We start from the raw sequence: 25,945 nt of genomic DNA on the forward strand, positions 1-25,945 counted from the left end.
TTGTAACTCTTTTCAATTCTTTTGGCTCTTTCTTACTTTATTTTATTATTCATGTGGCAAAAAGAACCCAACTCTGGTTATTTTCTTCCAACTCTGAAACTGTAACAAAGCTACTAAATGTTGCTAGAGAAACACATCCAGCCATGCTCACTGGTCTCACTGTAACAACATGGTCACTACCTTTGAGAGGGTCTTCAGGATTTTCTGGCAAATCTGCAAATATCATTAACTCATTTACTCTTCTAGTCACATAGGACTGTTTCATTCCTTATCTTCACTTCCCTGAACTCTTCCCTTCTTCACTCTGCTCATGGTCAAATTTCTTGATTGAAAAAATAGAAATAGGAAAAAAAATTTCCATAGCTCCCAACAAACATATCTATCATCTTATTTGCCTGTGTTCTTTATTCTGTTATATGAATGGGCTATCTCTGCTTTAATTTGAGACTGATTTGGGCATGAGATCTGGTATCCTTCTCCTACTCAAGGTCACTGCTCTTGTCCCAAGCCAAGTTCTCATTTGTCTTTTGAATTACCAATTTTTGCTTTCAAAATGAATCTGTTTTTTAAAATCAGCACACAAATATGCCAGAATTTATTTCAATAAATAAAGTCATTGACCTGCATTTCCCTGCACACTATTTTCCCCAATTATTCTTAGAGCAAAGATCCTGCATGAATTGTTTTTTATTTTCTATCTCAAATCTCTTTCTTTACATTCTCTTTTGAATGCATTCCAATTAGGATTTTGTTCCGAAAAGTTCCACCAAACTGTTCCTCTTAAACTCACTAATGATATCTATTTTGCTAAATTCAGTGATCCATTTTCAATTTTTAGTCATTGCATTTGCATTTGAAACAGCTCATTATTTCTTCTCCTTTGCAATACTTTTTTTTTTTCTCTTGAACTCCAGGCACCATACTCTTTGGCCATCCAACCAGTTGCTTCTTGTCAGAAACTCTTGTTGATACTCCTTTATTTCCTTAAGCTTTAAAATTGGTGTGATGTATGGTCTAGTTCTCTGACTGATTCTCTTTTATATTTAGATTCCCACCCTAAGGAATCTCTTCCAGTCTTATGGCTTTGATAATCAAACACTTGCTGACAACTGCCATATGTATCCTTCCAGTCAAACTCCCCTCCCCACTCCAGTTGAAGACATGTGTATCCACATGTCTAGATTTCACTTGATATCTCTAAAAGTATTATAGGCAACTCAACTTGGTGTGTTTAGATTCAAACTTCCTGCTTGACCTACTCCCCACTATTCATTTTCCCTTGCCCCCCTCATCTTCATAGTAAATATCTAGTCAATTCAAACTGTGGCCAGACAGGTGGGTTAGTGGCTGCCAGTCATCCTGCTTAGTCAGCATTTGTACCCCAATAATTGTTAAATACTTGGAATATTTTTTCTATGTAGAACATTATGCATTTTATGAATGAATGAATGAATGAATGAATGATAGGCATTTGCCTTGGGGAATCAAAAGTCTTTGATACCAAGGGCTCAGGTAAGTGCATTGGGTAATATGAAATGATCTATGAGGCTATATACAATCTTTCTTTGCTAGAATAGATGTTTATTTTACTAATATGGGTTTTTTAAATGCCTAATGTTCTTTTAAATGAAAAATGTAGACAATAAAGGACAAGTCTGATAACCAATAGAATGATTTTAAATTAAAATCTGAATCAGTTTGTATTTTGTCAAGTTCAGAGTTCTTACTCATATTTTGTTTACCAATTACATTGCAATTTGCAATTTAAAATTATTGATCTCTGAGTCAATCAATTCAAAACCTAAGTGTTTTTTCTATATAATATGAACATGTTCTTGTTGTCAAAGACTCTAGAGAGCTAAAGTACTTGCAAACACCAGAAAAAAAGGTAATATAACACTGAGATTCATTTTTTCCCTCTTTAAAGACAGCACATTACAGGTTCTCATTTATTAACTGGCCAGCCAAGATCTAGAATTAGCTGCAAGTTTTAGTGAGTTAAAACAATAAGCTAAATCTGTCTCTGAAAAACCATGGAGTATTGTAAAAAATGTGAATTAAAAAAATGAATTCCCATAAAAGGTTTAAATCAAAGTTAAACAGAAATTGTATTATTGTTTTTGTTTTGTTTTCTTTTACAAAGCAGCTTGTCAGAATGTCCAGTCTTTCTTGTAGTTTAATCTACCATATTCACACTGTAGTTACATAGAAGAAAGACCTTATGAAGAATAGTGAACTTCTACAGAATCTTCTAAAATCTCATCAGCATTTTACCAGACTGTGAGAAATAGTCTTGGTTTTACTGATGTTACACATATGACATTTATCCTGCCTGCAATGTAATCTTAGCTAGCTCCAAATAAGAAAAGAGCAGTGTAGTGACAAATGTGGTAATTAACATCTGGGTTTAGCAAGCAGGGAACAAGAAACATATGTTCACTATTAAGATAGAATTTATCCATTTGGATTTATTTTGACATTTGATTTCTGCCTTAAAAAATAACATTGCTTAATCCTTAACTGATATCATTCCTTATTTTAAGGGACTTTCAGAAATGAGCAATAGTAATCAGAAGAACTAAAATATTCCAATGCATATAGCTTTAAAAATGTTATAAACAGCAGCTGTTTGCATATCTCAGCTAAATTCAAATGTAGGTACACATTTGTTTAGACATTGCAATCATTTGCTGTATAATTTTATGACATATCTATATGACTCTTTGTAAAAATTTTGTTTAGTACACAATTTCACCAAAACAGCAAAATTTAAAGAGGTAGAAGCAATTCTTGTGAATACTACTGTTAATTGCTTGAATACAAACACTGAAGGAAAAACAAAGTTTATGTTCGTTTTGGGGAAGAGAGTAAAGCTAAATAGTGTTTTGTTAAAGAAAAGTCAGGCAGAAATGGAAAAGGTTGTCAAAATGTACTCATTAGAAGAGATGGATAGTTTTTAATGGTGGCTTGTTTACATGTACTTTATTTGAGAGAGAGAGAGAGAGAGAGAGAGAGAGAGAGAGAGAGAGAGAATTAGTTGCAGACATCCCTCCTCCAACTGGCCTACTCTTGAATCTTTAGACAAGTCCCCAGAGACCTCTGGCTCATCTAATTTAACTGGTTTTGCACTTTAAAGCACCCCCTTTATGTCATTCCCCTGACAAAAAGCAACCCTGCTTAGAGTTGAGGATGCCCCCAGACAGGCACATAATAATATTTGATCTTAAACAGTAAAGACTGCTTAACTTTATAGTCAAGCTGCATCTTCTACTTCCTTTTCTCCCCTTTCTCCACTCACTGCATGTATTATTTGTGTTAATTTTTGCACACATCACAACATTATAAACTCATCGAGAGTAAAATATATCTTGCATAATTTCTATCTCTTCAGTTTCTTCTCTACAACCAATTTATGGGCCTTAATCTAGAGTGTAACACATAGTAAGCATCCAATACAAATTTTAAAATCTTTATAAAGTTATGTATAATGATGTAAAATGTTTTAAAATAGTTATGAATAAATATACTGTATAGGAACATGAGTTTTAGTATTAATACATAATATGATTAACTTGATCTTCCTATGCTGCTATATGACAAGCAATTATGAAAGAAGGAAAGTATTTTTAGAAGGATTTCTTTTTTCTAGAATCATAGAGAAAAATTATCCTGTCAGAAGTATTCAGCACAAATATTATAGATCAATTTTAAATCTTTTGTTTTATTAGAAAGTGGTAAAAAAATTGTGAATGCCTGAAAACATCCTTTAGATTCATATCACATAATAAAATTAGTGATGGGATGTCTCCGACTTTGTAGATTTCAATGTTGATGAAAAAGACTCTGATGATATATATAAGGCAAGAAAACTGTGCCAATAAAACAAAATTTTAAAAATACCAAAATAACATGATTTACTTTGGAATTGTTTATGTGATTTTTAAGGCAATAGTGCTTTGTTAATCCTAAATTTTTTTTTTCATTTTCTGAATGTAAACAGATTCAGGGAAGTATCTACAAACATGAAGATGCATAAAGCTTTTACAATGGCAAATCCATTTGAAGATAATTAAAAATTGATTATATTATGCATCACAGAGAACCTGAGTGCTTAGGTCACACTGCTTACTAATGCTGATCTGCATTTGATGACATCATTATTTTCTGTCACAGTATGGTCCATATAATGAGCATTATTTCAAAGTTTGTGAAATTCTTTGAAATAAGGGAAAGAAAAACCCAACATGAGATGTTGCAGAAATCCTTATGAGGCCATTAGCACTCTCCAACACAGGATAAAGACTGTAAGCTTTTAATGGCAGCATCTATGTCTGACTCAGCTTTCTACTTTTCATGAGTTTCTACAGATTTTCTCAAACCTGCCTGAACTTCTGAATCACTTGGGTTATTAAAAGACAACACAGATACCTACATATCACCTCTACCTATTGACTAGCATCTCTAAGGATGGGGGCTTTGAACATACTTTGTAAAACCTGCCTAGCTTATTCTGAGAGAATTGATTGCTAGGAAATATCCTAGTGCCCATGGCCAGAGAGTGTGCAAAGCAAGCAATGAAAAAACATCTGTGGAATGACTGAGACAGGAATTTCTGAAAATGGAGCTAATATGCCAGTGCTCTGCAGCACCTACATTTAATTTTTGTTGATTTGACATATATTGTGCCAGCACTGCTTTATTTACTTTATAGAATAGAAAGGGCAACTCAAAGATGATATGTAGGTTATATACCTCATGTAAGTGCTGTACTCTAAATTCTCATTGTGCAAAATCTGCTAAATGGGGCCTAGAGGTGTGACAGAACAAGGTGCTGGGCTCCATCCCTAGCACCAAAAGGAAAAAAAAAAATAACTAAATTAACAGGGTGATACTTTGAGAGAAGGAACTCCTATAGTTTCAGTGTCTTTCATATGGAAATTGTGGAACTAGAAGAGATCCCCCTCCTCTGAGCTCCATTGTCAGAAGGTGGCTTAAGTATTCCCATTTGCAGCGCTTTAAGAATCTATGGCTTCACAATAGTCCCTCATGTTTGATTCCTCTTACTTTTCCTTCTCCTTTCATTTCATTTTATTTTATTGTGGTGTTGGGGCTGGAACACAGGGCCTTGTGCATGCTAAACAAGTGCTCTGCTGCTGACCTATGTCCCAGTCCCCTCCCCTCTTTATTTTATTTTATTTTTTCCACTGTAATTCTAGACTTCAATTCAATCCAAGATAAAAACATTATGGTGCCTAACATTTCTTCAGCCTTCCTTTCCCTAAATACTGACCAAAAGAGATTAAAAACAATACACAAAAAAAGTGAAAACATCTCTGGGGCCTCCACAATAGCACTTTAACTGAGCACATTTGCAAAGGCAAGTATGATGAAAACTGCAGGCTCCATGTTTGATGGTTTTGTTCCTATGTTCCCATGCAGCAATGTGTATGCTGGCAGTGACATTCATTGAGCTTTGCTGAGCTGCACCATTGTAGGTCTTCCCTACCTACATATACCTGGCTCCTTGGCTTTCCACTCTCATGACAGTCCCCGTCTCACACTTCTGATTAACTCATCCTGGAAGCATATATACTTAAGAATTTCCTTTGAAAAGCCCTTTTGAGAATACAGATATCTCAATAGTTACCTTCTGCAAATCATGACCAGAACCCAGACGCCTCTTTACTTTGCACTCTGCCTCCATAGGCCAAAACCTGATAATTTCAAGTTACTGTATATTTCCTAATTCATCCCCAAAGGCCTTGTCTCTATACAGCTTTACATAATCAATAAGACAGCATTCAGCAGGCAAAGATGACAATTTCATCCACCATTTCCTCAGCACTTTCCTTTACAGATAAATGCCACTTCCGTGGCCCCTGACTACAGTTTAAGTGAATGGACATGACCTTCAGAGAATGTCAGAGCCAGTAAGGGACATTAAGATGTCAACATTCTATATTGTCCTTGTGTATATATAAAAATCAATTGGATCCCAACAAAATGAATCAAGTTGCCTTGAGCCTATAGGGAAGAAGCCTCTGTCATAACTCATTCCCATTTCCCATTTATTGAGACAGAAGACTAAATACATTCAAGAAAGAATATACACTAGCCGAGCATGGTGGCACATGCCTGTAATTCCAACAGTTTTGGAGGCTGAGGCAAGAGCATTGTGAGTTAAAAACCAGCCTCAGCAATTTAGTGATGCACTAAGCAACTCAGTAAGACCTTGTCTCTAAATAAAATGTAAAAAATGGCTGGGGGTGTGGCTCACTGATTAAGTACCCCTGGGTTCATTTCCCAGTACCCTCCTCCCCAAAAGAAATATTATACTCTTTATATTGAGGATGTAAGTATAATATCTCACTTTTCTATTATTGAACAATGTTTTTAAAAATTATTATATATGTTTGTTTTCTCCTCCTGCTGACATATGGTTCATTAAGTTCTTTAAGTTTGTAAAGAGGAGAAATGCATGTAACATAATGTTTATACCTTCAGTTTCAATATTAGTCTATTCTCATGGTGAAGGCATACTATTCATCTCTTCCTCTGCACATAACAGACAGATTGTAAATACTATCTGCAGGGTCTGAGTGATCTTTCTGAGGCTGCAATCATGACTCAGTGCACTCTTAATGCTCATCCTTTCTGCCCAGGGGCTTGGCACTAGGCACAGTGAAGTCTGTCCCACAGCTGGCACTTGGCTGGATCCCCAAGATCCTTCTCTACTGAGCCAGATGTCTCTGTCATGAGTTTTCATGTGGGCTTAAACACTGGAATAGGGAAAATATTAAAAGTACTATTTATATTGTAATACCTCCACAAATTTTTCCGAAATTTTACAATTTTTTCCTACAAGCTTTAAAATGTTATCACTTATTCATATAGTAGTTTAGGTATAAATCATATATAAATAAGCAAATTATCTACTTTGGAGACATAAACTAATTTCTTTAAAAAAGAAACACGATAAACGAGTTTAGAGACCACTGCTGAACACGTTCAGATGCAAGCTTTGAGATCCCCAAGCTTTGAGTGGCAACACAAATCCTGTAGGCTAATGTATGTTAATGATTCTATTATTCATTTACTCATTCAAAACTGCATAATAAATATTGATAAGAGTTAATAATTGTGTGAGACAAGGAATAAAAATGGAGAAGAACATAGTCATTAAGTTCTTTAAGTTTCTGAAAAGGAGACATTCATATAACCATAATGTTTTCTTTTTGCAGTTCCCTTTGTGTAGCATGACTTTTCTCAATTCCTATTTATTAACTGCTCCTTGCCCTTGAAGACCAGCTTGAATGCCATACACTCTAGGATGCCTTCTCTAACTCACTCAGAACTGAGTTAAGCAGACCTCCTTAAGTGCTCAGGCACTTGTCCTTCAATACAAAAACAGCATGTCCAGCTGAGAGTCTACCAGCCTTGAAATAATATTGCAGCACAATGTTCTTGAGTCTACATTTGGTAAGAATTGATAATATGGTAAGATACTTGAGTACTTGCTATATAAGAGGTCAAATGACTGATCATGTCCAAACTGGAAAAAAAGGGGGGGGGGAGGGATATTTACTGTCTGAGACAATGGTTTTAAACATTATGATGGACGAAAATCTAATAATACAGAATACTGGGCCCCTCCTGAGAGTATCTGAGTTAGTGGATTTAGATTGGGGCTGAGAATGTATATTCTTTTAAGGTTCAAGGTGATTTTCCCATATAGTTTGAAAACTATATGTCTTAGGTACAAGGAATTTAAAAGTTTCACATTTTGCTTCCAACTATATTCAATCCAATGAAGTCATTACTGAGAATCTAGGTTTCCTAAAATAGTCCTTCAGACACTTGATCTGAATTGTGGGGATTTTCTTCTTTAGGTAAGTCTATGTACCATCAGCCCACTATATTACTTACCTAAGAGGCACAAAAATAAGTTGACATATTTAATCAGTGTGTTGCTTCACAGGAGGCATTTTTGAAGAGATGCCTGAGTATGCTGTATTTTTAAATTTCAGTGAGTTTTCTTTGATGTTTAATGATTTGGTCTATTGTACAGAATATGATTAAAGAAATTCATTCCCTGATTGAACAAGTAATTTCATTTAAAGTTTTATCCAAGATCCAAGAGAAGAGGAGGGGTCATTGAATTTGTAGCTGAGAAAAACAGAGTTCTTTGTTCCCTTAGTAAGTTCTAGTTATGAGGTCAATTGTTGCATTGTTATAATGCTTCCACTTTGTTTTGGAATATGTCTTCATATACAGCATGATATTATGTATGTTGTTCTTAAGTCAAGATATAACCCATGTGCCAGTGGCATTTAATCAAGACTGCAGAATGCAGCCATGGCCTGGTAATATCCTAATCAAGGATGCACAACTAGGGGCAGTTGGAATGAGGAGGAGGAAAGAGAAGGCTCTCAGTATTTCAATCAGAATCCCCTACCAGAGGCAGTTAGTGCACTTGCTTCTGTTATTCACTAACAACTCAATTGATAAAAAAGAATTTTATTATTTAACATACTGAATGTTAGAGGTGAGTTTTTAGTTTTAAAAATGGTTACTAGTTGATTAGCATAATTAATAGTAGAAATAGGTTCACATTGGTGACAATACTTATTCAAGATATGTGGTTTAGCCAAAAATATTCTATAAGTGTTCTCCATTCTTGCATCAAAAGACAAAGCAGCCCAAAGACCTCGCACCCATTTTCCTTAGTGATAATGTACTTGATAAATCACTGTGGGAACCCTGCATATGTCCAGGAACTCAGGAGGATTCTGTCATCCTCTGGAACTTGGCCTTCGCTTCACAGGAATGTTTCATGCAATATGGCAACAGGAGCACATAATAGCAAAGAAAATTAGAACTTCTTAAGCATCAGGAGTTGAATCAGCTTTGTTCATCTCTGGGGTGTGTGTGTGTGTGTGTGTGTGTGTGTGTGTGTTGGGGGGTGTAGGTGTGGGTAGGTGGAGGGGGGATCTTAAGAGGTCTGTTTTGTCCCACATGAGAGAAAGGGCAGAAATGGGGTCTGGCATTTCTTGCAATTTTTAAGACTCTTCTGAGAATCTCTGGTGGATATTACCAAGCCTAACAAAAAAAAATCTTTAAATGCTTTTTGGGGATGGGAAGTGACCACTGACTTAGATCCAACAATAGCACTTTCTGAGAGAAAGGTTGTGTTCCAGCACAGGACAGGGATAGAGAGATAAGACTGAAAGATGCCTTTGAAAACTGAGGGGTGACTTTGGTGATGACTGCAGTTCTAGACTCTCATTTTTGTTGATAGTATATTAGCTCAGTTAGCCCAAATACTCTGCTGAGAATATTGAAAGAGCTGGACATTTGTTTTTGAAATTTCACTTGAAAGGATCAGAGGGCCAACAAAATAGTAAAGAGTTGCCAAGCTAGAATCTGGGGGAGGACATAGATTTAGGAATGGGAGCCTGGGAATTAGCCTCATGCTCTGTTAATTTTATTTTACTCATAAAATTTGGAGCAGTTGAGACATTGAGAGGTTGGCTTTCAGTAGATCTCCTTGGATTTGGATCCCAAATGGCTATATCTGAGGAATAAAGATGAATCAAAAATAGGGCTACATTTTAGTTTGGACTAATCTGAATTGCTGCAATTGAATTATTGCAATCCTAGATAGTTAACTTCTTCACTTCTTACAATTCTTCTCTACACTAAGATAATAGTAACATAGGATCAAATTATTTCTACAAATGATGTTGCAGTATACCATCTGGCCACAATTAATGAGTAAATAACCAGGTTTAAGACTACGTAGTTGGAAACTGGCAGGAACATAATCATATACACAGTTTGTACCAATATTGGAGTTTGAATTAATATTAAAAAATGCCCATTTTTTTTGCAAAGAAATAGCAAAAAAGACTGAGATTTTTAGCAAAATTGAGGAACTCCTAAATGGACATTCTAAAACTGAAAATAAAATATTTGAAATTAAAATCTCAAAAAATACATTTAATAATATAAATACAGATAAAAAGAGAACTAATAACTCAGAAGAGAGTTCAGAAGAAACTACTGAGAAAGAGGCAGGGTAAAACACAAGGATAAAAAATACAGGTATAAAATTATCAGACATAAAGGATATAGTGAGAAGGCTTAACACATAATTTTTTACAGTCCCACAGAAAGAGAAAAAAGGAGAAAGTATACGTAATATTTGGCTTGATAATTACTGAGAACTTTTGTGTATGCTAATATTAATATGAGAAGCCTTAAAGTTCAAGCCTGGTAAATAGAAATAGTGTCACACCTGAGCACATTATAACAAAAGAATGGGAAACCAAAAGCAACAGAAAAATACTTAAAGCAGATAAAGAAGAAAAAAGTACTCAATGAAGCAACTAGTAGAGGACATAACTTCAAAATAGAAACAGTGGAAGCTAAAAGACAATGAAATGATAGCTTTAAAGCTTTTCAATAAAATTACTGTTACTCAAATGCAATAGTCAGCAAAAATATCCCTCAAGAATAAAGAATTAAATGAATGTCAATTATATGAAATTATAATGACATTTTCAGTTTATAGATACGATTATGGATGCCTATTATTGGTAGCATACAAGACACAAATGAGTTAAATAGACAAAAGTGTTCTCAGGATCTTTTATCATTGTGTGATTGATAATAGCACTAGTCTATATTAGACTTAAAACAGGGATGCATGCTTCAATCTCTGTAGCAATTCCCAGCAGTGAAAGACTGTATAAATCCTGAGGCAATTCAGGACAAAATGAAATAATAAATAATATACTTTTAAAAGAGTTGAAGAAAGAATAAGGAAACAAACACATCAGAAGGATGATAAAGAAGTACTTAATAGATGACAGATCTCATGCATGCACGCACACACACACACCACATTGATGACAATATCAAATGTAAATAATTAAACAATTCACTTGAAAAGTAAAGATTGTGCTACTAGATATAAAATGAGACCCATATGAATATTGCTTATAAGAGTGGTAATTAAAATAGAAAAATACGGAAAGTAAAATGATGAAAACTGTTGGATCCTGCAAATGCTAGCCAAAATAAAGTTGATTAGTATTATATAAGATTTTTAAGGAAAAAGAGATAGAAGAAATATATGAATGTTAGTAAAAATATCAATAATCCTGTAAAATAGGATTCTTTCACTATATATAAATATACTCTCACATATTCTGTTGGTTTGGTTCCTCTGGAGAATCCTGATAAACAACTCTAAGGTTTAGTTTTAGTTCTGAACAACTTGGCTTGTCCACCAAACTTTTACTGCACAAGTATTGAAACCTAACAGAAATGTGTCCTTGAACTTTTTCTTATATCCCTGTGATAGGCAGGATAATTTACTCCAAAGATATCCCTGTCCGAATCCCTTGAACCTATGAGTGTGTTACCTTACACGACAAAAGAGGCTTTTGTTGATAAAGTTCAATTGAGAATCTTGAGGCAGAGATTGTCCTGAATTATCCAGGAAGTCCCAATGTAATCATAAGGCCCTTTTAGAAGGGAGTCAGGGAACTCAGAGCCAAAGTAGGAGATGTGAAGATAGACCAGAGTCCTGAGTATGTCACTCTATTGCTGGAAGCCAAGGAATGCGGGCAACCTTTAAGGATGAAAGAAAGAACCGGCCCATCAACACTTTGGTTTTAGTTCTATAACCCCATTTTCAGACTTGGAGCTTCAGAACTTAAAGAACTTTAAGCCACCATGTTTGTGGTTATTGGTCACAACAGCAATATGTGTCTAAAGCAATTCTTTCCTGTTTTTTCTTATTCCTGAACTTTATTGTGTTCCAGACTCTTTACCAAGCCAACTCTACTAAATCCTACCTGGAGTTGAAGACCCAGGTCAGATAACCTCTTCTCCCTCAAACCCCTTGTTACACTTGGAAGTAATTCATGCCCCGCTAAAACTCTAGAGCACCCTGTGGTACTTCATGTTACTTGAGGCCTGGTGCCATACCTTTTAGCTGCTCCAGAGTTCCCAGTTCATGTACTTTACACATACATACTCATTGAATGAATAAAGAAAGTTATAAAATATTCTAAATTATTTCTGATAATACTGTATGAAATAGTTGATATTTTAGGTAAAAATAGAAAAAAAATAGGTTGTAACATACATTTGCAACTTCATGTGGTCCATTTAGTATCTGTTCCATATAATGATTTAGATCTCTGAATCTTTTGTGATCTGAATTTGTAAAAGGTAAGTGCCACCAATGAGGAAACCTGTTTTAAAAGAAAAAAGCATAACTCTATTAGTGCAAACATTGGCCTCTTCATTGTAGGATTGTTCACAAAGTTAACAGCTGCATGAGGTGAAGGTGCCAATGAAAACATTTGAAAAAGCCATAGTTCATGTGATTAATTCTGAGAGTTTCATTGACATGGCTGTGATCATTTGTCCCATTTTTACTGTCATTAATATTAATACTAAATTTAATTAAGTTTGACATTAAATTTATTTTTATGTTCTTTCTTACTATATTTATGGTGACCACCCATTTTGTTCCTTAAATACAAATGTTGGGGCTTCATAAATACTTTGTAAAGTTAATGATGTATATTTTTCAGAGAGTTCAGATAGTATTGTTTCTTCTGGGCTTACTGCAGACATTACTGCACTAACTAAATTAAACATTTTACCAAATGATATATGCTTCCATCTGATCTCTTTCTTTGCAAAAAAGTTACACTCTCCCCAAGAGTAAAACTTATAGATTTTCCTCCGCACAGTCTGAAGATTCATTTTGATGAACTGGACTTGATTAAGACCAGTTATCAAGTGGGTCAACCTTTTAATGGTGACATTTGGTAATGCATTTTGCTGTTTAAATATTTCTTTTTAGGAACTAACTAGCAGCTTCTCTGATTGCAATCTCTCTCACACACAAAAAGGTCTCTTTTGGTGGAGACCATAAACTGGCTACCATGATTCTGGGAGAAATGAACATAGGGGATAGTGAAGGCTTGTCAGCAAATGGAAATAGGTGACAGCTTCATGCCACCCCATTCACTGCTTCTTGATGAAATGACAGGGAAATGCAAAATGGATATGATTATGTATTTTAACAATTAGTATTTAATTATTTAAAAAGTGTTAAATATTATAATTTCTGACCTAGATTTATTTATCATTAAAATTAGTTCTAATACAAAATTAATCAAAAATATAACAATGTATGTGTACACATACATGCACATAAATATCATAACTATACACACACATATATATATACACATATATGGTAATTTTTTTCATAAATAAATTTGATAAATAGATGACTTAGCCTAGTTTTAAATATTAATTTACATATCTATATATGAATTTTCTTTATTGGTAGAATAAAACAGCTTGATATGAATTATATTCCATTGTTGATATTTTTATAGACATATGTATTAAAAATCTTATGCATAAAATATGTACCTAAAAATTGAGGAATTCTGTTGTGTAATGTCATTCAATTGTTTTAAATCTTACATGTCAATTGTAAGATAGAAATCAGTTATTGAAAATCACTTTTTAGGGTCTTTTGTCTGACAGTGTTATCATGTTCTCCCTCAATTTTGTTTAGCACAAAGACTAAAAACCACCTGACTTGCAAGTAGATATGTTACCTGGTTATTAGAGTAATTCATTTTCTACAAAACCAACACCAGGATTTTGATTCACTTTTTTGTCTGGTTCTTAGATATTTTTACACTCTGGGACGGTATACTAAAATAAGATTCTGGATGGTTGAGAGAAGAGTAGTGTTGAAAGTAGGACAGGAAAAGGAACTCTAACTTCCTCAAGCAGATTAAATTAAAGACATACATTAATTTTAAGGAATACTTCCAAGCCTGTGTATTCTTGGAAAGTACCCAGAAACACAAATAGATCCATTTGAAGACCACTGTTATAGCCTGTGTCTAATTAGAATTTTATTCTTCATGGCTCTGACTTTCTGATCATACTTTCCAGATCAGCTTCATATAACTCTCACAGAGCTTCTTGGTATATTTAGGAGTCAGAGGAAATCTTGCCCTCATCTGTCATTTATATGCATTGCTGTAAGCCTTCGCCATTTGGGAACATAAGCACACAAGTATTGTTCAGGGCACCACATAAGACTACATATCCCTCCTCTCCATGGATTGTTTAAATAGTTTGAATATCAATTTAGGTACATGTGCCAGGCAGAAGTGGTGAGCAAATGGAATCCTAAATAAAGCTGAAAGTTTAGAGGAGGCATATGGAGAGATTATTAGCATTTCTAAAGTTCTTCATGTTACTCTAAAATTTTGAAACCAAAGGACAGCCATTTAACAGGCGATAATTTATATTTTTAAAAGATTATTAATATAATATGGTGTCAACTATTGATTTTAAATTCAGTATTTGCAGTCAAAGTTTGAATTTTTTGCTCACGTCTCTTTGTTCTCAATTATTTGATCAAATTTCTTTTTTGATAATTTTTAAATCAGATGTTTGAAAGTTTTCAGAATGATGATACTTCCCTCTTAGAATCTTGAAAATACTCTCATTCCAATTTCTTGACTTCCTGATTCTTAAAGTACTCATGTTTTGAAGTCTCTGTGACATTTGTAAGCATAATTTTTCATGAATGTGGTTTACTCAGTTTTGACATTGCACAACCTCTCTCCATCCATCGACAACTTTGCTTATTTATATATATATTTATATTTTGGAAGGTGACTAAACTGTGAAAGCCAAGTAAAAACTTACATGTACAAAGTTTGTCAGATATATAGTGGACATTTAGTTGTTAAAGGACCATTTAAATATTTAACAAAAATCCCAGTGTTCATTGAGTTCTACAATCTAAATTTGGCCCATTGGAAATGACAAATTTTAGGTTTATAAGAACAGTAGTTATTTTCATTATATTTGTAGTTTGCTCATTTAAAAATATTCTTTCATTATAAGATGAATGGCTGAAGTGATTTCATGATTGCTTCAAAATGAACATAATAATCAATTAAGGGTAGATAATGCAAGTTTAATAATTAATAATTAAAAAGCTCATAGTTGTTAACAAATGTGAGTTATACTAACCCATATGAATATACTTAAATTTCTTTCAGGTACAGGAACTAATTCCGTAAGAGCTTTTTAATTTTTTACTATTAAAGAATAGGTATATATACAATTTAGTTCTGCATTTTCAATTTAATTTTATTCTTTTAGAAAAGAACTGAGAAGATTAAATTTAAAAACAGGTAAATAAAGTAATTTTCCCAATAGTTGATGAAAAATAAAATAGGTTCTGATTTCTTCTGTCTTCAAAATCAATGGCTGGAAGCAAAGAAAAAAATTGTAAACCTTGTTCTATTTTATGAGACAAAAGATTCTTTACAGTGAAAGAACAGACTCTTCTGGGAGAGACTCAATGGCATTGGAGTCAGAATACTGCGTTGCTCCCAAATAGGAAAGCATATAACCATAATTTTTGCTTTTGCTCAAGGACAAACACTGAAGGCAAAATGATGTGTGAGAATAGAGTCTTACTCTGGGAGAGTCAATGATGCAAATTGCTTCTGGAGTAGGCTGTTGAGTGTTGAAAACTGGTCAAATGATTTTTCTGTCAGGCTTGTTTCGTTGTTACTGTGGGTCACCTGGATCAGATACAGCTGTAGAAAAGGAGGTAAAAATTAAAAGATGGTAATATAACCTGTAGCATGTGCTAAAATCTGGTTTTGTGTAGACTAAACAAAGAAAGAATCTTTCTAAAAAAATTATCACAAAGGCCAAGAGAGGCAATTTGTAAAGGCAAATATTACCTATAAAATGCAATATATACAACTATCATAAGCTTATGTGCTGGGAAAAAACTGCCTAATTTCTTCAGTTCCTTTCTTATGGACACTTTAATTAGCTCTTGATTTATATTCTACTACAGGGCAGGAACTATTCTCTCTGATGGTTCTGTGTTAATAGCTTTGGCTGTTATGATTTTTCTTTAAAACATCCTCTTAATGGCACTTCTGCTCAAATTATAACTGATTTTCATTTGCATAGTAAAAAAATCCTGCTATAGGAAATAATGAGAGGAAGCCAAATGATATTAAGTCAAGATGGCAGACTTTAGACTTACATTACTGGGTTTCTTGCTGAACCCTAAAATTGTTGCTCTTTGAATCGATCTGGTTGTACTCAGCAAAAAAGATTCCTGGGGCAAAGTCTGTGGAGTAGATTTGGCAGGGCTGATGGCTGACATTTGTGCAAGTGTGTGGATCAAGTTATTCAGTTTAACAGGGAAACACTCCAGACTTTCCTTTATTTTCCTAGAGAAATGGAAAAGAAAAGACAGCAAGATTCCTCTGTATCAACTCATTTCATTTATCATTAGTTTCCTTGTGTGTGCTAGATGTGAGTTTGTGGAGGGGGATGCCAAAAACCACATATGTTTATTTGCAACCCAACTATTATGTTATTTTAATAAACTTCACATTAATATCTGGAGCTGTTAGCAAATATGAAGGAAATCTTCATGGTGAAATATATAACTGTAATTACAGTATTGTAGTTTGACCTTTTATTAGGTTTATTTTATGTTTTCAATTTTTAGGGATTATGTTTTAGGAGTTTTAATTCTAGTTTATTAATATTTAAAATAGTTACATAAACCCAGAAGTTAAGCCTACAAAATACTATATGTTCAAAAAAAAAAAAAAATAGCAAGCTGGGTACGGTGGTGCATGTCTATAATCCCAGGAGGCTGAAGTAGGAGGAGCTCAAGTTTGAGGCCAGCCTGAGTAGAGTGCCCTGGGTTCAATCCCCAGTACCTCAAACAAAACCCCCAAACACCTAGTGTGTGTGTGTGTGTGTGTGTGTGTGTGTGTGTGTGTAGTTTGTTTGTTTAAATGGGAATTGAACCCAGAGGTGCTTTGCCACTGAGCTATATCCCCAGATTTTTTTTTAATATTTTATTTTGAGATAGGGTCTCTCTAAGTTTCTTAGAGCCTTGCTAAAATGCTAAGATTGGCCTTGAACATGCCATCATCCTGTCTCAGCCTCCCAAATTGCTGGGATCTCAGGCATGTACCACCATGCCCAGATATAGCCATATTCTTTACCCTATTCCTTGCATCCTCCTATATTTAAATGTCTTTGAAAATGATAGTTCAACTTTCATTATTTATTTTTTTAATTTTATTTTTCTATGTTTGTGTTTATCTCCAAATTGTCTTAGAAAAAAAGGTAGCTTACAATAATAGTATATGAAACATACAAAATTTTCTTTTGGTTTCCATGCTATGATTTTCTTATCTGTTTACTTTTGGTTTTGGTGTCTCTGCTTTTTAAGTTTATTTTAAATTTTAATTTAAGAAGTTTTGTGTTCTAAAGGTATAATAATATCTTTATATAAATATGATTGCTGGGTATAGTGGCAATACTGAAGAGCTACTGGGGTGACTGAGGCAGGAGGATTGCAAGTTTAAGGTCAGCCTCCACAATTTAGTGAGACCATGTAAAATAAAATAAAAAGGGATAGGGTGTGGCTCAGTGGTAGAGAGCTTCTGGGTCCAATCCCCAGGAATATATATATTTTGCCTGCAGCCTTGTACTTTATTCTTTATCCCTTCTTTTTAAATTTTCTACTTTACTGTGAGCAATGTAAAAATTTCCTAATTTCTTTTATCTCCTTTCTTTCCTCTTCTCCAGTATCTGATTTGCAATATCATCATTTTAATCCTAGTTAATATGATAGAGCAAGCAGCATGCATATTTCATTTTGTTTGTGCTTTCTATCTCCTCTTTCCATTTTTTATACATAGCTCTTCTATCCATATTGCATAGCACATGCACAGCACACATAGGATACTGTATCTCTCTTATAGCCCCCATTTAATCATGAACTCTCCTCTAATTGTTAAGTCCTCATCTCTCCAGTCATGTTGATGATCTGAAACTCATCCTCATATAAATTCTTCAGGTATTGTTCAAAGCAGTTAGATTTTGATTTCTTATGTGTTGACAAGTGTTTGCCTGCAGCCTTTGTACTTAAAAATCAGTGTGGCTGGATACAACATTCTTAGGTCACATTTTCTTTTCTGGATTTCATAAACATAGTATTCTATTTTCTTCTGGAATAAAGGATTACTACCCAAACTCTGATGGCACAGTGAACTTTTTTCATGTATGAGTGAGCTGTTTTTTTTTTTTTTTTCCGTCTAGCTACTTCTTTTTATTCAATATCCAGTAGATTTTCTGAAACATGTTTCTGTGTTGATTATTTTGGATAATTCTTCTGAATATGTAACATAACCTTTCAACTCTTCTCATTCCTCAAAAAATATTCCTTAGTTCTAGTGTTCCTAGTTATTAAAGTACTAAATATGCAATTTAGATTTTTTTTTTTGGTTTGTTTTATTTTAGTACTGGGGGTTGGACCTAAGGGCACTTTAGTACTCAGCTACATCCCCAGTCTTTTAAAAATTTTTTTATGTTGAGTCAAGGTCTCATTAAGTTGCTGAGATTTTCAGCTAAGTTGTCCAGGCTGGCTGTGAGAACTTTTGATCCTCTTGCCTCAGCCTCCCAAGTTGCTGTGATTTTAGGTGTGCACCACTGCACTGGGTGCAATTGGGTTTTGATACAGTTGCAGAATACAATTTTGCTTTTGTTTTACAGGGACTTCTATTATATGTATTCTGGATCCTCATTACCTTTTTTCATTTCTTTATTAGAAGTCCTCTCGTTTCACCTTCTTTTTCTCTTTAAGCAATATGTTGTGTTTATATACCCTGTATTTCTTCCGGTTTATTGTGTTTAATATTATGTTTTCTTTTCTTTCCAATAGCTTTTTTTTGTTCAATTATTTCTGTATTCTCCTAAATGTGGTCTATATTTTTTCTTCATATCTTTATCATTTTAGAAATCATTTGAGCACAATTGAAATCTAAGAATATAGTGTATTCCTTTGGTAAACATGATTTTCTGGAAAATTTTCATCTTAGGGATACTACATCATTTCTTATACAATTGTTATTCATTTTGTGTGTCATTGAACCATGATGTAGTTTGCTTGCTCATTTTAATATGAAATTAGTATTCTTGATTTTAGGAAGCAATACAGATTTTTATGGAGTCTGGGGCCTCTTTTCCTGTTGCTATCACATTATGATTTTAAAAATATGGTCTCATACTTTCTGAGATATGCCTCCAGGGTTCTCCTCCCTCCATCTTTTCTAGTCTTTTTTTTTCCTCCATTAGCACCTATTACTTCTTGTCCTTTCAGTTTGGATTATACTTTAGTAGTTTCTCTTTGTTGTGAGACCTTTTTCTATAAGGAAGCTCCAGTTACCTTTGAGAGTTCAGACTGCTCTAACTTTTATCTAATTTGCTCTAGAACCCTTGCCCTTCCCTGTGAGTTGGAATGTCAGAAAATTTCCACCCAGTTTCAGCTGGTCTTCTTATATTGGCCTGTTCAGCTCCCAGTGAGCACCAGTTGGCCAGCCTCCCTTTTCTTTCTCTTTCTTTCTTTCAGTTTCTGTTCTCAAGTCAGTGGATGACCTGCTGTCTTCTGTAGCTTCCTTCATACAGATGTTGAACCACACAGGTCTTTTAACTGTTAGAGGTTAACATCTGCTTGTATTTTAGGATTCTTGAGTATACCTTGTGACTTAAGTTTTATTTTGGCTATTGTCCAAGGTTTTGGATTTAGCTGACCTCATTGATCTGTCTGTTTTAAGATTTAAGGACATTGAAAGTTACTTTTTTATATAATTCAAGCAACACAGAAAAATATAAAGTAATATGTGATGATTCTTTTTCTTTCTTCCATGGGAGGAAAGTGCTCCTTCCCCAAAATAACCTGTGGAAAGCTTTGTTATTATTCCTTTTGCATTTTCTCTATACATTAGTGCTGACACAGAGACATTCAAGAGTACACACACACACACACACACACACACACACACCACTGTATTTACTCTTCTTCAGGCCAGGAGTAATCCCAACACTAGTATATTGGAGTACAGCAATGGTAAAAACAGAATTATTTTGTCCTTATATAGAATTTTTATAATGTGAAATTCAGGCAGTAATGAAATAATTAATAAAAATACAGGACTTGGGAAATTGTATATATTATAATTAAAATAAAATGGGAAATAGAGAGTGGGCCTAGGAGTGTAGGTACTAAAGTTGCAATTTTAAATTGGGTGGTCAGAGATAATTTCACTGAAAACATGAGTTCAAGGATTTGACAAAGACCTTATTTTGCCAAGAATGCGTGATAGGAGGATTTCTGATGTGACACAATCTAGCAGAAGCAACAGCTGGTCCAGAAGTTCAGAGATAGATGAATGACTGGAGTGTTAGCAAAGAGTACTAATGTGGCTGACTTGAAGTGAGGAGGGAAGGAAGGGAATCAGAGAAATAAAAGGGTCATGATTTTGTAAGGACTCCCATGTGTGACTTGGGAGTTGGAGAAAAATAACAATTGCATATGATGTTGTAATTTGATTTTCTGACTTAGTAACATTTTTTAAAGAAACATTTCATGATAACTGGTGGCTCCCAAATATTTGTTAGATGGATGAACACTCTTTCTAATTCAGAACATAGCATTGAATCAAACACTTTTAATAGCTACATAGGATGTCAAAACAATGATTAATTTAACTAGTTCTCTTTATTGCAATATATCCTTTCCTTACTGTTCAACTTTGTCCATTACCAAGGGTCTATATATGCATAGGCCTGCTTCTTTCCTTTTTATGTTGTGATATTTGTCTATTTGTCTATTTTGGTGTCAATAGTGCACTACCCTTAATAGCTGGAACCTTATGATACATCTTAAAATCCCAGAAGAACTTATTCTTTTACCCTGTTTCTATTCAGGTGATTTTTAACTATTCTAGGCCCTTTGACCTCCCAAGTGTATTTTAGATCAAGTTCTCCCATACATATCTAGCTTACAAATGTGATTCTGTTTAGTGAGATCTTATTTTAAATCTCTCCATATGATTTTAAAATTTTCTCTTGTAGGTCTTAGATATATTTCATTGGACTTATTTCTCAGTTGGGCATAATTTGGTATGACATATTGCAAATGCTATCTTTTCCTAAAAAATTTCAACTAATATTCAATAATATATAAGTAATTTTAACTTAATTCTAATGATAAATCTGTATATCCTTTTGAAATTTGAAAGCACACAATCATGTAACTGAAAATAATGACAGTGCTTTTTGTAACTCTTGCACTTCTAAGACCTACAGTTCAATGTTAAATGGAAACTGTAAATGTTAAATAGCAAGCATTTTTGGTTTGTTCCTGATTGCAAAGGAAAACCATTCAATGTTTTGCCAGTAAGCATAATGTTTTCTGTAGGTTTTTAGCAATATATTAATGTCATTTCTTTCTATTCCCAGGGAGTTTTTTTCCCTAAATTAATGATCTCAGATTTCATTAATTGCATTATCTATATCTATCGGGGTGACATATAATATTTCCCTTTAATTTTTTGACTACTGAGTTTTTGAATTTGAGTTATTTTGTAATTATTTATTTTACTGAACACTTATCTCAATTGTTTTTGTGTTACTTCCTGCATTGTTTTAATTATTGTCTAATTCAATAGGAAAAATAAAAATATAATAAAGCTTAAACATAGAGCTTTACTATCAAAACAAAAGCCACCATTTTTTTTCAAATATTAATGGGAATGCTTGTTAATTTTCACTTTTAAGAGTATGATATTTATCTCAATTTCATTTTTATAAGCTTATCAAAGTTTTCTAAGAGGAATAATATTGGATGTAATCAAATCTGGATTTTCTGGGTTGGCAATTATCAAAGCTATCATTTCATACCTTCTTTACAACCAGATGCCATATTTTCAATGTTAACAGTGTAATTTAATAATGTTTAATAATTTCCCCCTAAATTGCATAAAATTGCTCATTTATAATTTCTAGTCTTTGACTTTTTTGAATAAATTTCAAATTTTTCAATTTTTATACATCAATCTAGGCCAAAATTTGCTAAAACACAGTTGTATGATTCTGATCCTGTTATTGATTTCTATAATGTCCATTTTTCTAATGATGGTCTTTGAACTTATGAATGTACAGGTACACAGTATAGTATAAAATATTGATTTTATTCCTCATCAACACTGTAAATATGGGAAGATAAGAGTAATAGTAGGAGTATAATATTAACTAATCATGATTTATGGAGTCTCTGACTTTCATTCAATGACCCAACAAATATTTACTGCATATATTTTGTGTGTTAGAGAGGAAAGCTTTAGGCACTCACATCTTCTACAGCTTTTTCTGTGAATCATAAATCTTACATTTTGATGGACACACCCTCCCAAAATATCAACTATGTTCATGCCTTATTCTTACATTATTCAACAGTTAAGATGTTAAGAAGACTGGAATCCCATGGTCTTGGGGCAGTCTTTCACTCAAGTTCATCTCCTATCTCTCGGGTATCAGATTTTATAGGTAAGACAATATAGTGCTGCTAAACATCATTCAACTTGGAACTGGTGCCCTGATGGCAGTAGGATTTGGCCTCTGTGAGGGTATGATTCATCTAGGTAACATTTCATTGATTTACTTTTCTAAAGGAAGCATTAGCAGTATTGCACTGAGTGTCCTTAATGTTCAGGTCCAAAGCAGTGGCTGGAAGGATCCTAACTCTAAAGTTTCCTGGGGGAAACTTCCAGGCAGTCTTTATAAAAACTTCTAACTGTCCCTGCTAGGCACTGATCTCTGTGCTGGGACATAGAAGTGAAGGAGAGAAACCAGAGTTTCACCCTCAGGAAGTATATATCTTTTGGCAGGTGCTGCACTAAATGCCTTATGTTAATCTTTTCATCCTTAGAGAAAAGCAGTAAAATTATTTTTGTGATGGATAAGAAAAATTCAGGAGAGGTTAAATCCATACTAAAAATGATATCACTAGGAAATACTAACTGAAGAATTCCATTTATGCTTATCTGGTACCAAAGTCTTCACTTTTAATTGTGAATTTTCTATAATGAATAATCTTTCAATTTTGTCCTTATGAGAAAACAATCCAGTAGATTTAGTGGGAATTCCCAGGTGAAGTAAAGGAACGAGGATCTTTTAATTTAAGACAAAAATCCTTTAATTTTTACATAGAAATAAACATTAAGCTGAAAAAATGTAAAAGATATTTCTAGATGCTGACGAACATAAGAACATAGCCAGTCTTTCCTTCCTCCGTCCTTTCTTTGTTTATAACTTGACTTTAAAAAGCAAACTTAAAGGTCTTTGCTGTTTTCTAAGTTGAGGTTTCAAGTCTTCAGAATTCATGCTACAAAGTCAGTGAGTCTTAGGTAAATGTCACTACCAGACCCCACCTGCATACCAACAAGAATTCTAAGTTCCGCAGCTTGATTACCAATAGGTCATTCTTATATCTTCTCATGGAGGCACTTCACAAAAGTTGGCCAAATCAAAGCAAATGGAATGAAGGAACCAGGGAAGGCTTGATGGCTTTGTCTTATAATCTATAAAGTAATATGCCAGTGAAATGCTATTCCAGATTTCTGTCCCTATGCTCAAAGCCAGCTTATTTTATTGATGATATTAAAGTGAAATCCAATGCAAAATAAGAAAATTAATGTACAACAATATAGAATAATCAATAGTAGTATATGGCAGTATAATTAAGGTTATAAAAATCTTTAAAATATAAAAAAAATTACTTAAAAATATAATAAATTATTTTAGTCTAGTTGCTTGTTAAGTCACAGGAATATAGCAGCCGTAGGCAGTGCATAGATAGGTTCAGGAACACCAGTGTGGACTAACTGGTACACAGATCTGTTAGACAGATAACAGCTATTGTGAAATGGTGCCATCTGGACTATTTATCTTATTAACTAGTGATTTTTGGTATCCTTGGTAGTTACATTAAACTTTTCAAAGCTTTTAACCATTAGATTGATACTAAAGAGTTTAAAATATATATTTTTTCAATCCTGACTCAATATTTAGACAAATTAGGCAAATTGCAAGTGTAACTTATATAATTCCAAACCAGAGATTATTCTAGTGCAGAAATTTAGAACAGCAACCAAGCTATCAAACATCATAATGAGCATGACTGACCACACAAATAGTATGTAAGCTACCTTAAATGCTGTTATACCTGCAGGTAGGAAACAAAAAGGTTATAAAGTCAATAGAGTTCAGATTAGTTATTATGTTTAAAAGATAATGACCTTCACAATGAAAGAAATCCATTTGTTTTAATTTGCTTTTCTCTTTTAATCTGCTTTCAAATTTTAGGGAAAGTTGGACAGCTTGTTTTTTAATTCCTCTTAAGTTCTGCTTTTTTTTTTTTCTGTGTTTATTTCTGCTGATATCAATAACTATGTTAAGGTAAAGGAAACCTTGACCTTTATTTGTGAGACTACAACCATTTATAAGAAAACAATTTAAAAACTACTGAAATAAATTTAAAAATTAATTATAAAAGATCCCAGGGGTCTGCATCTCTGTCCAATGGTGTTTTTCTCAATTTTGAAAAGAAACTAGGTATAAAGCCATTGAACTATGTTTTGATACTTTTGAGCGCAGTCTTTTCTCACTCTTGAGCTCTGAGAAATGGACAAGGAGGAACAAAGGGACACAGGATTTCTGGCATTTTTTTTCTACAAACCCTGTGTAGCTTAGGAACTTTGGCTCCAGTGTCCATGGTGTGGATTCTGGTGCACTCTCAGTGGATGTCACCAACATGTCTTGGTGTTTCATGGTGGTGTGGATTGAGTCACTGAGTCTGTTCTTCCCAGTGGCCTATCCTAAGACTTATCTCTAAACAACATTCAGAGAAGTGATGTAGGCAGTTCTTTGTGAAGGGATGGCCCATGAGAGAACTGGGGCTGGGCAACAGAATGCATGGTACCTCAGCAGGAAGAACTCTGTCCAAGAAGGAGAAAGGCAACAAGGCAAGTCAATTAGACTGCCTGATTCTGGAATTTCTACTGTAGAACACTGGTCAACAGGTAAAGAGAAGTAGAAAATGATAAACTGTCTATGTTTCCATTAGAAACAAGAAAGATCCTATTATTTTGGGGGGATTTGTTAGGTTGAGTCCATGGCTATAGAATCTTTGGCTCTTGCTACTGAAAACTTCACTAATGTAATTTTCATTAAGTTTGGGGTTTTGCTTCACTTCAAGCTGGCTTCAGTTTTAGCTGAAGAACGGTAGATATTACATTTACTGTTGTGGTTTAGATGTGAGGTGTTCCCCCAAAGCAAGAAGGTTTAAAGGAAAAATGTTTGGCTTTGAGAGCCTTAACCCAATCAGTGAATTGATCACCTGATGGGGTTAGTTGAGTGGTAATTGAAGGTAGGTGGGGTGTGGCTGGAGGAAGTGTGGGGGGCTTGGCTTTGGGATATATATTTGTATCTGGCTAGTGGAGTCTGTCTTTCTGCTTTCTGGTCATCACGAGAGCTGCTTCCTCCGCCATACTCCTCTGCCATGATATGATGTATCACCTCACCTCGAGACCTGAAGAATGGAACCTGCTGTCTATGTACTGAGACCTCTGAAATCGTGAGCCCCCATATAAACTTTTCCTCCTCTACAATTGTTCTGGTTGGGTCTTTTAGTCACAGTAGTGAAAAAGCTGACTAAAACACCTACTGAACCAGAGAATCTGTGTGGCAGATTTTGTGTATATCTGGGAATACATGAACAATTTCTAATTTTTGGAGAAGGAAATAGATGACGTGAAAAGCAATCTGTGTGTGTGGAACAGGAGGAAGGCAGCAAAGCCTATGCTTAATCATTCCAGTCTGGTTTGTGAAGTAGGCTATCTGTTTCTAAGGACAGCTACCCTGAAGTTTGAGAGTGATTGAAATTTCTGAAATAACCCGTTTGGACAGCATTTTAATGGATGGT

General features: G+C 34.1%; 1 protein-coding gene across 2 annotated transcripts in view; it reads right to left on the bottom strand.

The window, feature by feature from the left end:
• Pik3c2g (phosphatidylinositol-4-phosphate 3-kinase catalytic subunit type 2 gamma) overlaps positions 1-25,945 on the bottom strand; it is a 352,426-nt gene that overhangs the window by 61,289 nt on the left and 265,192 nt on the right. For both annotated transcript variants that reach the window (XM_027955972.2, XM_027955971.2), the window contains 3 exons: positions 16,139-16,328; positions 15,553-15,674; positions 12,158-12,266 (listed from right to left, as the gene is read on the bottom strand). In XM_027955972.2, coding sequence (XP_027811773.2) covers positions 12,158-12,266; positions 15,553-15,674; positions 16,139-16,328 — 421 coding nt within the window. The remainder of the gene's footprint in view (positions 1-12,157; positions 12,267-15,552; positions 15,675-16,138; positions 16,329-25,945) is intronic.

The sequence above is a fragment of the Marmota flaviventris genome, chromosome 3, assembly GCF_047511675.1.
Source record: "Marmota flaviventris isolate mMarFla1 chromosome 3, mMarFla1.hap1, whole genome shotgun sequence".
NCBI classification, from domain to species: domain Eukaryota; kingdom Metazoa; phylum Chordata; class Mammalia; order Rodentia; family Sciuridae; genus Marmota; species Marmota flaviventris.